This window comes from Rousettus aegyptiacus, unplaced genomic scaffold (assembly GCF_014176215.1).
Source record: "Rousettus aegyptiacus isolate mRouAeg1 unplaced genomic scaffold, mRouAeg1.p scaffold_m13_p_16, whole genome shotgun sequence".
Classification (NCBI taxonomy): domain Eukaryota; kingdom Metazoa; phylum Chordata; class Mammalia; order Chiroptera; family Pteropodidae; genus Rousettus; species Rousettus aegyptiacus.
Window position 1 is genome coordinate 16,064,874 of NW_023416291.1, and position 15,527 is coordinate 16,080,400.

A 15,527-nucleotide genomic window follows, 5' to 3' on the forward strand; every position below is an offset into this window, starting at 1 on the left:
AGCACACCAAAATCTGGTGGCAGAGCCTTCCTGGCAGAGGGAGCAGTAAGTACAGAGCCCCCAGAAGAAACGGGGACTCGGTTCTTCCGAGCCACAGAAAGGTCAGTGTGGGGAATGAACCAGGAGGAAACAGAGGCCCAACAAGATGGTCAGGGGGCCTGATAATTTAGTGCTTTACAGACCCTAGATCCTTTTACTTTATGCTGCTTGCACTGAGAAGAATCAGAGGGCTGTGTGTCAGCCACATAACCTGATTTATGTTTTTAAAGGATCCATCTGGCTGCCTTTTTTCAGGACATTCAACTTTCTTACCTCAAGAACTTGTTTCTTCATTTACCTGAGCTTCGTGGCCTTCGGCAAATCATGTTATGTACCGCCTGACCCCAGTTTCCATAGCAGTAGAATGGTGACACCGGCTGCGAGTCGCTGCTCACATACACATTGGTTCAACTGGGCAGTTACATATCTGACTCTGGGGCTAACTGCAGCCCGGGTCTACTCTCAGCTTCCTAGGACACCGCCCCCATCAGTTATCTTTCCTCACGCCTAGATTCTCAAACTCCACCTCAGCATATCTTCCCTGTCCCACAGAATGATTCCGCTGAGCCTCAGAGCTACCTTCTCCTCCCTCATCCCCTTTCTCTTCACCACCACACGGATGCCTCTTAAAAGAAACTCTGTGCCCACATCCCCCAAGTCTCTCCTCGTCTTTGCTAACTTACTCCTCAGCCACATACACTCTGATCCCATTCCCACCACATGGCAAACTTTCTTCTTGAAAATCACCAGCCCCCATCTGGCACCAACAAGTCAGTCTAATTTATGGTCTTCTCAGCCCCAGCACCACCTCCTCCTGGGTGGGAAGGACAATGTAAGAGACAAAGGGCAGGGCGCCTCCACTGCTGGTGCTGTTGGTAAGCACTTCATAGGATGCTAGCAAAAGCAATGCAGCCTCTCTCTGGGCCCGTTTCAGAATCTGTGCCCACAGAGGGCTGGATTTAGAGAGTGCCTTAGAGTCCTTCTAATCTGGAAATGATTCCTCTCCACGGCACCTGTGACTCGGCACCTTCTTCATCCTCTAAACAACTCTGTCTCCTCCGTTAGGATGTGCTGTCCATCTCCTAAACAGGGTTCTGTTCCTCCAAATTCTTAGCAAAATGCACATGCACCAAAAACTACACTTGAGTCACCATACACGTTCTCTCCCTGGACAATGGCACCCCCACTGATGCCCTCGATTGCCACTTCTATGAAGAGGCCTGCCACGCCTCCAGACCAACAGGTTCTCCCCTGCAATCAGAAGCGGCTCACGTGACCAAGGTAAATCGCCACCTCTTCTCCAAGCCTCTTCTTAGCCTCTCCATAGCTCTTCATTGCTCGCTATTATCTGTGACAGTCAAGCTCACAACAGCTCAGTTTTCACTGATTTTCCACACTTCTTACTCTCCACTTAAACTCAAAAATCAACTCCTCCGCTTCCCCAACAATTTAGTCCTAAAGCCATTAGGCAAGACACAGCAAAGCAGACATCCACAGTAGAGGGTATCCAGCTGTGGCAGCCCTAGTGGGGCATGAAGCCCATGGGTGCTCTGATGCCCGGCGCAGAGAGTGGGAGCAGAGCCGTGGGCACCATCTACTGTAAGTTATAAACCAGGGAAGGAAGCGGACAGCCTAGCCGGGACAGTCAGCATCTGAAGGAGTGAGGAGGGCCCACACAGGGGGAACGTGGCCCTGTGACACAGAACGTGGAGTCAGAGCCCCATCACAGACAGCGGGTGGGGGTGCTCTCTGCAGGAATGGCTGATTCCAGGACTGGAGGAGACGTATGAGATGGGCTCAAATAGGAAAGTACTCGGCGAAGGATGAGGGCATGGCAAAAATGACACAGAAATCAGCTTGAATGTGGCCCCACTGGCTAAACTGGAATAATATGAACATCAAAAATGAGGACAGTAACTGGCTATAACCCACTGCATAAAATAAGAAACAACGATACCATGCAGACATAAGTAATTAAATACATCAACAAAGTTTGACGAACAATGGGATGCTTATACAGTTTCAAAGGGTCTCTCTCCAAAATAGCTTCTAATTGCAAAGGGAAAAGCGTAACTTCACCGTGGAGAAGCCTGGCAGACAGCAGCTGAACTGAATGATCCAAGTGAACAGGTAATGGCACAAAGGAAAATCACTTGTCTCCTAGTAGGAAGCAACGAGAAGAATGCGGCAGCACGCCTGTGATTTTCCTGCCAAAGGCACATCGCCTGAACCTAATCACGGGGAAACACACGACACATGTAAATCAAGGGACTTTCTGCTAAATAACTGGCCTTTAATTTTCAAAAGTGTTGTATAAAGTCAAAAAATCTAGAAAAGAGTGAGGGGTGGCCCCAGAGTGAAGGAGACTAAAGAGACATGAAAACTACGCACGAGACACAACTCTAAGCTAGATCCTTCTGTTACAGAAGACATTACTGGGACAACTGGCAAAGGCAGAATGATGTCTGCAGAGTAGATGTCAGCAACTTAATGTTAATTTCTTGATTTAGTGACTGGATTGTAGTTACGTGGGAGAATGCCCTTGTTTATAGATCTTCATAAAGAATTTCCAATTTTTTGCGTGTAATTATTTAAAATTAAAGATTTTACTCTCTCTCTCTCTCTCTCTCTCTCTCTCTCTCTCTCTCTCTCTCTCTCTCTCTCTCTCTCTCTCTCCTACAAAGGCTTCTTCTGTAACATCTTACATTTGTCTTTTTTTTCCCCATTACCTCCAATATCCTTGCTCTGGAGAAGCAAGTGCCCATCCTCCTGCTCTGCTGCCATAACCTCTTTCCGCTCCAATCCACCCTACACCCACTGCCTAATTAAGGTTTTTCCGAAGTGCACTTCAGCTCCCACTGCTTCTCTACTCCAGCATTTCAATAGCTCCTCATTACCTACCAAATTAAGTGCAAATTTCTTAGTGTGATTTTCAAGTTCTATTCCCTTCTAACTTCCAACTATCCGGTTCCAGGCTTTCTTTTCCCCAGCTTCCTCCAACACAGCCAGCCACACAAGTTCCACCAGACTCGGTGCTGTCCCCCACCATCTCCAGGATTTTGCTCATGTAGCTCCCTGCACCAGGAGGTGCCTGGCTACCCCCACTCTCTGCAAATTTTTCAAGACTAAGGATAGATACCAACTCTGACCACCACCATCCACCTCGCCATCTCCCCATTTTCCAAGACTTCCCAAATATTTTCCTCTCGAATACTCAAAGCTGATTTTGCCTATTATAAACCTTATTTAATTCTGCAATGTTAATGTCTCAACAACTCCTAATATATAAGGTGAAGTTACACACCAATGAAGCAGTCATCATTAATAAAATTGAGTCACAGCCACATTATGAATTCAGATCCAGTTATTATCTCACACTCTCTCCCTAGGGTATAACTTTTTAAGTATTCAAATTAACTTTTGTTTGTCCTCTTTCCTTCTAAGACTAGAGTTTTCTAGTTCTTGCACAAAATACAACCAATTTTACTTCTTCGCTACATAGAAATTTTGGCCTTGGCCATACCATTGTCATAAATTCAGAGATTTCCAGAATATCAATTAACTAACATATGCTTACATGTAATTACATTTTAGCTTCATCATTATCATACTATGTAAAGGACAAAATAAAATTCTTAAAACTGAGAACAAAGCCAATGTGACAAGTTTAAAGCTAGAAATTCTAAAATTTAAGATAAAGACTATCCATTTAACACTCATATATTTCATGGATTTTCATTAATAAATTTTGAAAAGCAGTTTACAAAAATATACAATTTAATGGCCATATTTAAATGTAATAAAGAAGCCAATATTTTTCTTCTAATTTGAATTTAGTAAATGAAAGAAAAAGACAAATTATTTAGCAGCAGAGTTGATGTTTTATCAGTAGATTAGTAGTATGAAACTAAATCAATAGCTAAAACCTTAGAATAAAAGTTATTTCAGAGCAAAAAATTAATGACATCAAAACATTAAGAGAAGTGAGGTGTTACTCATAAATTACAGCGATCGATAGAACATCTGCTATTACTCCAAACACTACAAGGATAGAAAGGGTCAAACTCAGAATTTCAATGTTGCAGAAGACATCAAATCTATAAATGATAAATCTCCAGGTCCCCGTTTCAGCATGTCATTGGTATGGAAACGGCCTTAAATTGAATAATTCGCATTTATCTGAAACCACGACTTTTATCTCAACATTTTTAGGTATGAAGTAAATAACTTGAAATATACTTCAGATGATAAAAGGTGGGCATACTAACGTGAACCTTATATACTTGTGATGTTTAAAGCAAAATTTATAAAAGCACTCTACATAGTGATTTGTAGATTAAAAACCCCTGAGGTTTGTGTTTCTTTTAAATAAAATTATTACCACTTGTACCAGAAACACCATAAATGAATGAAAGTGAATGAATCATCAAGAGAAGCAAGTTTCATTTGAAAATTATTTCTAAAAATACTATTTAGAACACTAACCTGGAGAAATTCTAGGTACTCTGGGAACTTTAAAATCGAAATAGTATGAGACAAATAAAAAGCAAAAAAGTTTCATATTTTCATTTCCAAATGGCCTAAGTAATCCTATAATAGATTTACTTATTACAGTAAACACCAGTAATCAATCAATCTCTCCCCTCACCCCTAAACGCATTATTCTTTTTTCCTTTGCATTACATTTCCTTTGAATTTCCTTTGCATAGTTACATCTCAACAGTTTATTCAGAAAATTTACTAAGAGTAAACTTTGTAACAAACTCCTTAAATTCTGAAAGTTTTGGTTTATTTTGGAAAGTGAAATTAAAAAGGCTCTAGGAACAACTGAAAATAAAACAAATGGTAGGTTATTTACTAAAATGTTTCATTCTATCATAGAAAAAAGTGCAGCATACATTAAGATAAATACCTGACTGCTTGACTTGAAACCTACCAGAATATGTCCTTTGAAATACTGAACTTTATATTCAAGTCTAAGTCTATATTAGCACTGGTTATGGGCCTATCGAAGTGACTAAGTCCATCACCATAAACATCCGATGTTATGTCAACAACAACAAAAAAAGCTGTTTACAAAAGAAATGGTGTGAATTAAAAGAACAAGAAATTCATAGTAAGTGTCAAGTTTTGTAAGAGGAAAGATCTGATTTAAAAAACTCTGCTTTTCAAAGTAAAATGATGGGTCACTCCTATGCACTTTTACTTTTAAATGGTAAATGATTTTTCTCTCCAGACTACTCTGGAAACTACAGAGCTAGATTTGTGATAAAATATATTTGAAACATTAGCAAATATGTTAAGGGTTAATTCCATTTTGACTGTTAACATGCATGGCTCCAAATAAACTACAGGCCACTCAATAGTTTGACTGGCAGACCTTACACAGCATTAGTTCGACTTGTTCTCTATAAAATGAAGAAACTGAGGCAGAGAGGAGTTGTGACTCACTCCAAGGTTCGGTTTTGTTGTGTCCAAGCTGACAGTGGAATGCCAATGGACAGGGCACAGCTAGGTCCAGTGTCTGCCCTAAGAGCTTTACATTTAGTTTCTGTCATAATTCACTTTACAGTGTGGTGCTCAATCCATTCACTGGAAATTATTAACAGATAGATGACTTTTGTCACCACTCGCAAAGACTGACCACAGACTGAAAAGGCAACACTACACATTTCCCAGGCATTACTCATTGTTATCAGCTTGAAAAGTTAATCTAGGTGAGAATCATTTTTCTTATTTGGATAAGGCACGCCCTCCACCGCATGACATTCAGTAAGGCTAACACAAATAAAGTAATATCCTCTTTCTTCATTAACCTCCAAAGGGTGTATAGAATACCAGAGACCAAATATTCTCAACTATTGGGTCTCAGGATGCTTTTCCACTCTTAAAATGTATTGAGGAAACCAAAGCACTTTGGTTTATGTGAGTTATATCTGATACTTACCACAATAGGAATTAAAACTAATATTTATTTTAAATCATTTAGAATAAGTCATTATGTGTTAATATAAACATATTTTATGAAAAAGTAGCTATACTCAGAACAACAACTTTAGAGAGAGGAGAGGCACTGTTTAACATTTTTGCAAGTCTATTGTCTGCTTAATAGAAGACAGCTGGATTCTTATATCTATTTCTGCATTCAGTGTGTGGTGATATGTTTTGGCTCAAGTATATGAAGAAAATCTGGCCTCACACAGATATGATATTGGAAAAAGGGAAAGAGTTTTAATAGTCTTTTCAGATAACAGCAAATATGATTCTTTGATACTACGCTGAAAATTGAGAATGAGTAGTTTCTTAATGGTTTCAGATTCCACATTACAGCTAACCTTTATCAGTGAACTTTTCATACACTATTACATTAAAATTCATTGGTCTATCTTTTATTTTGAATGACTCTTTAACCAGTGCATGATTTCTGACTTCATGAACCTCCTCAAAAAGGTCTCGGGAACCCCAAATTATACTTTGAGATCTATTAGAAAACAGTTTAATGGAGAGTTGAACCAAGAGATGAAAGCTATAATGAAATCTACAAGCAGTTACACACTGCCTTGATCCTTTACAACCTTTAATTCATTCAACATTCCCCGGAATGGGGTGTCATCATTATAAACTATAAATTAGGCAAAAAGGTTGGCTTTTGGTAAAAAAAAAAAACACAAAATAAGAGGTCAATGAAGAAGGCTGGGTAAGGTTAAATTAAACATTGTAACATGCAGACTGAAATCTAGAAAAAGCTCTAAATACCTTCTGATCTTTGAACCTTTATGTAGAGAATGATAAAAACATACATTTGGGTAACACAAGGAAAAGCTGTAAAGAATTAGTCTCTATAAGAGACTTCAAATACCATTACAGCTTTAATATTGACGTTTTTAGAAATCATATTAATTATCACAATACCACCACATATGTAAACAAAACGAATCCCCTATATAATCCGACTATATTAACACATACGTAGAGTTCTGTAACACTCAAGAGACACTAGTGTCCACAAATGCAGGGTGAACTCAAGGTCACTGGTTCATATTAGTGTTTAAGGCTAGACCATGAGGAGGCACTTCATGAGTTGAGTGTGAAAACTACAATTAAAATAGTACAAACAGGATATAGAACAAATATTAGAGAGAATTAATTATTTTAGCTACTATACCTCTGGTCTTTCTACCAGAAGTATCATTACCCAGAGAAATAGCCTTCAAAACTAAAAGCATAAAGTGAAATGTAGTAGCAAATGTATGGTGCTAACCATAATTTTTTTTTAATCAGAAGAATTATCAACAAATATTTAACTACGTACATAATACTTCTTTAAAATTATTTTGTTGACTTTCATATAATGCAGAGAAAGAAAACTAAAAAAATAGAAACTAAAGATTGTGAAATATTAACACTTAATTAACAGTAATGGCTAAAATGTATATAATATATACTCTGCACCAGGTGATATTCAAAGTGCTCATAAATTAACTTAAGTGTCTTAACTGCCTTTGAGATGGGCGTTATTTAACCCCCTTTCTACAAAGAAAACTAAAGCCCGCAGAGGTAAAGGCTGTGCGCAGGTACTGGAAGCGATTAAGTGGGCGTAGCCAAGACACGACCAACTGAGGCAGTTATGCTCTGAACTGCCAAGCTACACGCCTTCGTGCTAACTCACTCATAAAACGTCGCTCACCAGAACGGCGACATCACATGTAAAATGTCCTTCTCTAAAAGTTCAAGAAAGCGTGAGCAGTAGAAAATGTGCTGAGTTTGGTTCTAGTAAAAGTTATGGTATCTCCTACTTATGCTAGTGTTGTAAGTGAGAGAGGCAATGTTAAGATATAATGGAAGAGCTTGTGCCATTGAGAACTGTTATAATGTACCTTTTATGGAATGTTTGCTTCCATAAAAGTAAAAGGAGCCAGGTCTGAGTAAACGACAAGTAAAAGAACACATGAAGTTTCTGCTCTTGGTTTGGGGGGGGGAAAAAAAGACAAACTAGAAGGAGAAAGACATAGGAATATATGTAAACTCTATACCCTGTTCATGGGATGCACTGATTTCCCTCAAAATAAAATTTTAAGGAAAATATCCATATTTTCCTAGATGCCAAAGGAATGAACTATATTTAGGAAATCTATTCTTTATATGTTCAATAAACGGATCATTTATTACAACCATGTAATAAAAATAGTACTGAAGCAAAGTCCAATGCAAGTATTCATTGCATAACTGAGAACCACCCTTTACTCATACCTAAACCTCTTCCTTGTTTTTCTATATACAGTATGCTATCTGCAACAAGGAAAGCCGAGAGATATTTTACAGTAAGTCATGTGTGTCTTCTGCAGGTCTTAAAAGTTATAAATATACCAATTCAAAACTACAGCGACATATTTCACTTCCAATGAGTAAGAAAGCAAGACTGTCCACTTAGTAATTTTAGATGTGCTGAGTCTTTAAAAGCCCTCTATAGTTAAGGAAATGATTTATTTCTATTGAAAGCCACAACTTACATACAATTAACCTAACTAGAAAAGAACAAAGAGGGTGGGAAGCTTGTGGGTAACAGATTTGGGGCTCAATTTCATTTTTCACAGCCAATGAAGAGAATAAAGAACTCTAAGGAAAAAGACTAAGACCACGAGGAAACTAGCTTAAAATAATTTTTGTGAACTGCTATACAGCTAGAGAAAAAAAAAAATCTAGCACTAGTCTGCTAAAGTAAACACAGTAACAGGCAACAGAAAACTTTTCCCAAATACCTATAACAGGCAATGTGGGGGTGGTATGTGTGAGGTGGGGACCGGAAACGCCTACATAGGCTCGTTCAAAATCAACATAAATATTTTCTAAGAGATTTTAAAAACTTTTTGTTTCTATATTTCAAAAAAAGTGTTAACACTATACCAAGGAGCAGCGGGGGAGCACTAAATGGCCATCCCGAAAATATATATAGAACGGTAAACTGAAATGTGTTTAAATCTGTCAAAAGTAAAGATAATGCTAACCTTCAACGTTTTATAAAGCCGCAATTTTCAAAAAAGGAGGAAAAGCCAACTTACCTTGATACATTTTCTGGAATGTATTCTAGGACTGGATAGCCATCACTTCTCCTAGATGACAGGTCGCCATGTGATTTCCATGACTCCACTAATGTATTGACAGGAGGAAAGGAACTCAGGTGTTGGAAAGACTGGTCTCTAGCCGATCGTGATAAAGAGATTGTACCTTGAGCACCAATCCTATAGTGAAAGGACTGTCCACCTGAATTCACACCAACAATGGCAGATGAAGGGATGCTGGCCTCTGGATAATAGCTCCCATCATCTGGTTCTTGTTTAATCCCCATTGGGAAGCTGCTGCCTTCACAGTTACCATCAAAGCCGGGCACAGGTGGCCCTAAAATTCCTGATAGAGAATAATAGTCTTTATCATCCATAAAGGAAAAATAGGAGCCATCCATGAATGGAAATGGATTTACTGCTGGATTCCCTTTAAAAGAGGTGCCTGAACATGAATGCTTGGTTGATTCTTGTTTTATTGGCACTGAGAATGGGGAATCGGAATTTATTTTGCTATTTCCTCTTAGACACGAGCTGCTAAAAGCTCCATCCGGCTCTGATTTTATGTACTGGACGATGTTAAGCTGGCCAGTCACCCCATTGGAGATGGCATTCTCTACTTCCTCAGTCTTAGGAAAGGGGACCTCTTGAGCACCTTTCTCGTGGGTGTCTGGACTAGGAACCACCTCCCGGGCTGCACCGGATCCCGAAGGCATGCCCGAAGCAGCGTAGCCAAAGGCATTGTTTACAGGGCTACAGATAGATCCCACAGTGCTAGCAGTGGGGCTGGACAGCGTAGATCTGTTATTTGTGTTGGAAGGGCTGGAAACAGAGCACCTTGAGTTGTTGATATTCGCAGGGCTAGACACGGAGGATCGCAGGGTGGCACTGGGACTGGAAACTGGAGACTTTACGCTGCAGTGACTTGGAGGGCTGGAAATTGGGGATCTCATGCTACTTAATGGACTTGAAAGAGGAGAACCCACGTTGCTGACGTGTGCTGGGCTGTGCGACCTGGAACCTCGACTCTCAATATTCGGGGAGCATGTCAAGGGAGTCCCCTGGGTGATGGGGCTGTGCACTGTGAAATTGCCAAAGCTGGCGGAGGTGGAGGACACAGAGCTGATTCCTGCAGGGCTGCAAACTGAAGATGTCATGTTCAGGGGGCTGCACACAGACATGCTCTTCTCATGACAGGTGACGGGGCTTTTAACAATGGCACGCATGCCGCCACCATTCACAGGGCTCCCCGAGTCAGGCATGAATGGTCGCAAGGGCCTGCTCATACCTAGAGTGGAAGGACAATGGCCATTTTCTTTGTAAAATTTTACCAGCTGTTCGACATTTTGATAAATCTTTGCTGGACTCGTGCTTCCTTGTTGGTTCTGTTGATCATAAGTGTAGTCAGCATCCCTTATGGAATCCATGTATAAACCCATGGACTCGGCTACAGTTGCCGAAAGTTCCTTAGACTCCAGCTCGGTTTTAATATCAGATGTTAAAATCCCAGACCGATTATTGTCTTGCTGAAGGCAAGGGAGTAGTTCATGTTTTTCTTTGCTGCTTCCTTGAGTACTGTTGTTTGGAATAGCACCGGAAACACAGCTTAAGTTGACAATCTCCATGTAGTTATTCTCATCAGTCCTCTCTGTAGGTCCCAGGGAAGGGCGCTCCACAGCCTGAGAAACTTGACCCCACCGTCTTTCCATATCTAGACCTTCAGGGAGACTTTGGTAGCCTTTGGTCTCCATAGCTAACAAATAAATTTATATTAAAAAGTTGAATTAGACTCGTTGATAGCAATATTATTCTAAATAACATTCTAATATTGCAATTGTTAAGCTATACATATTCTACTTATTTTAAGCAATGCTTTAATACTACATTAAAATTGTTACGTTTTTAGGTGCTGATATAACTTGTCCATAAGCCAGACTAGAAGTAGTAATCATATAAAACTATTTTGCACCTAAAATAACACATTTGCCATAATACAATATTTAGAGTTCGCAAAGCACATTTACAAATGTTAATCCTAGGAACTGATGAGGCAGACAGGGAGGAAACTGAGGACTCAAAGAGGTGGGTGACTTGCCCAAGGTCAAAGACATAATAAATGACAAATGACATTTAGGTTTAAAACTAAATCTTCTAACTCCAAAGTCTTTTGGATATTTTGAGCATATGGAAGCTGCTTTTCATAGCTAAGATATGGGCTTATTAAACATAAGAAAATCCAATTTATGTTACCATTTCCCAAAAATAAAGTTATTGGGTGAGCTACCACAGGAAAAAATAATAAGAATTATTTTTTAAATGATGAGATTTTCTTAAAATGGATTAGTGATGAAAATAATTTAATCTCAATTCTGAAAAGTAAAAATTCATATATTCTTATTAACTAAGATGGTCCACAGCACAGAGAGGCTGTATGAAAACGTGGGAATGTCAGGACCTTCTTCACTGTCTTTCAACACTGGTGAGAACTCTGACATGCACCCAGACCTAGTGGTACCTCTGCTAAAAAAATACTCCCAACAGTTTCATTCTCAACAGTAAATGGAGGAAGTTCGAAATGGGTCCTGGCAACTTATATGTTCATTCATTCAACAAATATTTACCAAGTGCGTGCTACATCCTGGGCTTACAACCAGTCACTGAATCTATAGTGATAAACAAAACAGGCACTGTCGCCATCATCAGGGAGGCCACGTGATATACCATCATATCCACTAGCTCTCTATATAAATTTATTTAATCAATGGAATAATTATCATAGGCTAGAATTATATAATTCTTATGCATTAGATAATTCCATGCAATATTATAAGCCTTTCACACATATCAACTTATTTACCCTTATAAACAGCCCTCTAAGGTTGGTAAAAGTATTATCCAAATGATACAAGTGGGGAAACAGAGGCACACGACACACAGCTAAGCAGCGAGGCTGGAATTTGATCCCACGCTTCCCTCTACATCAAGGTTATCTCAACTACAGACATTTTGGGCCTGACAATTCTTTGTCGCACAGAGCTGTCCTATATATTATAAGATATTTAGTTTACTCCTGACCCCTACCCACTAAAGGCCAGTAGCAACCCCTCTGCCCAATTATGACACCCGAAAATGTCTCTGGACACTGACAAATGTCCCTAGGATGAAAAACCACCCCCAAAACTCCCAGTCCCACTGAGAACCACTGTTCTAAAAATTAAGCCATTCTCAGTAAAAATTTTGATTTGTCATTTTTAGATGTAAAACTAAAATCATTACGCATGCATTTTTCAAATCCTTTCAGTTGTGTAAACAATCTATGACCCAAATAAAGGTCCTGATCTAAAAGATGCACAAATATTACTTTAGGCTTCTCATCCCTTTCTCCCCTTTGCCACTCGCTACCTCCATCCTCCAAAGCTTTGTTTCATTGTAAAACGAGACTAGAAAGTCAGTCCTTTTGCTGCAGAATGTATATTCATTAGCAAGGAAAAATGATTATGACTTTACCAAATAAATTGACAATAGATATCACAAGGCTCTATAATAAAATTTAATGCTTAAATTGTCTGTGTATTGTAATTACCTTTTACTTTTCTGTGTTCTACACAGAACACTAGATTTTAAGTTTTCAGAAAGCAGAAACTTTATAAATTTCATTACTGCGGCCCAAGCAGATAGCATAACGCAAATAAAAAATTTTGCTATTGTAATCAATACTCAATAATGTTTGAACATTAAAATCTACCAATTACGTAGTCTACTTTTACTTAAAGAACATTATAAATTCTTAGTCATAAATCAATCACAAAACACTGAAAAATAAATCAAATTACAAAGGTTGAGGTAGTTATCTGGTAATTCCAAACAAAAGATTTAGTATGGCCAAAACCTGAGTGAAAAAAAAAAAATCATATAATGAAATGGGACCTAAATGGCTTATATGGTTATTTCCTACTTTACTGAAAAACCATTTAGTCATAGCCAGAGGCTGACAAACACCAGTAAACATTATGTGCTTATTCAAATTCTACCTAAAAATAATCTCTCCTCTCCATATCGATAGATATGTAGCTGAAGTACAGATATTTCAGATCCAAAGTCATTAAACATCATAATAAGTATGCCTATTCATGTTCAAGGCTGAACACCTTCTGTGTATTACCCTCCTCCCCCAAACTGTCTCTAAATCTACATTTCCTGTCTTTGTAAACTGCACCAACCTCTACCCAAATACCTGGAAGTCACCCTTGCCTAGGATCACCTGTACCAAAAATCTCCATAGGCTCACTGATCCCTGCATCCACACTTATATCCTCATTCTCTACCCCCTGGTTCTAGGCAACAGGCCTATCTACCCCAACTCTGAAGAGGGATCCCCATACAAACCCCTCTCCAAAACTCCATATTCCAAATCTTCTTTTGGAAAAGATGACCATTTACTGCTTTTTAAAAATTTCACAGTGTAAATCTGTGTGTTCAACTCCTGGGTAGTTCTATAGTGCAGAAACCTGCTTTAAATCTAGCATTCCCTGAATAATTTAGCCACTGCACCCTTTTTTCACAGAACACCCACTAATATTCTGAGGGATGCTTTTCATCAGTCTGCCCTAAAACAGGAGCCATATCTCAGATTTAGAGGCCATATGCAGATCTGAAGAGAATGTATATGAGAGGTGGCTGGGGAAAACAACCTTAAAGCACTCTATAAGCAGCACGTTTTATCAGTTAACATCATGCAGCTGATCACAACTTTCCAAGTCCTGTTTAGCTGACCTTTAACTCCCTCAACACTAACATAAAATAGCCTGCATTTCACCACGTTATCCACAGGGCTATCACTAAAGAATTTGCAAAAGGCTTTGCTGAAATCTAAATTAGCTTTAAGGTATTCGCCTCATCTCCCAACCTAATGTACTTCTCAACACAGAAAATATAATACAGGTTGGCAACAGTCAAACACAAAAGAATGGAGGACATCTAGCATCGGCATGGCTTCCACTGCAAACCTTTTTAAAGATAATATTTTTAAATAGGTTTATTGAAGCATTTTTTTACTGCATTCTCCCTATTATTTTAATTCATCTTCTCTGTGAACAAATGGATCAGGTTAGGAATTTATTTCCTATGTTCTCCAGGAAACCCTGGTTGTCCTTTTGGAATTGGCATAATGACCATGGCTTAAGCAGAATTTTAGTCAACTAGAACTTACTAGTGAATACTAAAAATATTAGTTGATGAATATGATTCTCATAGAACTTACTATCCAGAGAGTATAAAGTTTTTGTTACTAACATACAAGATACCGGTATACGAATCTAGCTTTTATGCAACCAAACTTGTCTCCCTTATATTAGGGATTATAACTGAAATCTTCTTGCAAAAATGACAAAAAACCCTTAAGATCCTTTAATTTTCACGCAAATAGCCTCCCCATGAAACATGAAGAAAATTTCACGTTGGAAAAGTAAAAAAAGGACTGCTAGAAGTTCTACTTTAATCCCTATATAGGCTCTTAAGTACTACTATTGTGGAGGAAAAATCTGACTTTAAAATTTTATGTTTTACGACCTGTGTTAAATTGCCCTTTTCCATAAGGAAGTAATTTTTCAGAAATATTAACAAACATTCTTACAAATTTGCATTTTATCTGAAAACACTTTCACTTTTAACATCCCCCAAAATATAGTCCCATTTTAAATGCATCGTTTTCTATAGTTGTTTCATTAAGATACAGCATCATAAAGACAGAACTTTAAGAATTTCACAGTTTTCGCTGGCTGCATAGTTGTAAAAGTTTGTTGTATGTAAAATAATTTTTCTGTCATTCCCATTACAGAATCATTATTATGTTCCCCTCATTTATAGATGAGGAAAATGATAGAAACCCGCCAAGGTCACCTAAGAAAGCAGAGCGGAGGAACCAGTTAGAACTGAGCACACCTGATTTCTATGCACTCACCTAATTCACTTGAGCCACCTGATCTTTCCAAAATCCCCAAACTATTTCTCCCTTCAAGGAAAAATCTCGTCTTTGGATTATTTTTAAAAACTTCTCTCCTCAAGCATTTTCATGATAGTACGCCATGAAGTCAAACATAAAATTAAAACTTCACAGCACAACTTCACAGATGGAGAACGCTGTTATCATTACTATGTAAATATCATCAATAACAGCACCTAGAGAAATGGCAACACAAATGTTAAACGGCAATTTGGTTCGCTTGAAATTCAGCAGTTTCAAAAACTTGTCTGCTTTCAATTTCCCTAACTTCTATAATAGTTAAAACTGGTGGTGCCATAAACTACTATGATTTAAACCTGGTTTTATAAAATTCAGTAGGAAAAGCTCTGCCCCTAAATTCAGGAGAAGGGTACAGATGCCACCAAAAGAAGCTTCATCCCTTCTTCCCTGCCTTTAGAATTCCAACT

At 38.5% G+C, this 15,527-nt stretch overlaps 1 protein-coding gene across 6 annotated transcripts in view; it reads right to left on the minus strand.

The window, feature by feature from the left end:
• Window positions 1-15,527, minus strand: part of NR3C2 (nuclear receptor subfamily 3 group C member 2) — a 746,291-nt gene that overhangs the window by 276,314 nt on the left and 454,450 nt on the right. For all 6 annotated transcript variants that reach the window (XM_036234281.1, XM_036234280.1, XM_016158875.2 and 3 more), the window contains one exon: window positions 9,099-10,851. In XM_036234281.1, coding sequence (XP_036090174.1) covers window positions 9,099-10,849 — 1,751 coding nt within the window. In that variant the 5' untranslated portion in view covers window positions 10,850-10,851. The remainder of the gene's footprint in view (window positions 1-9,098; window positions 10,852-15,527) is intronic.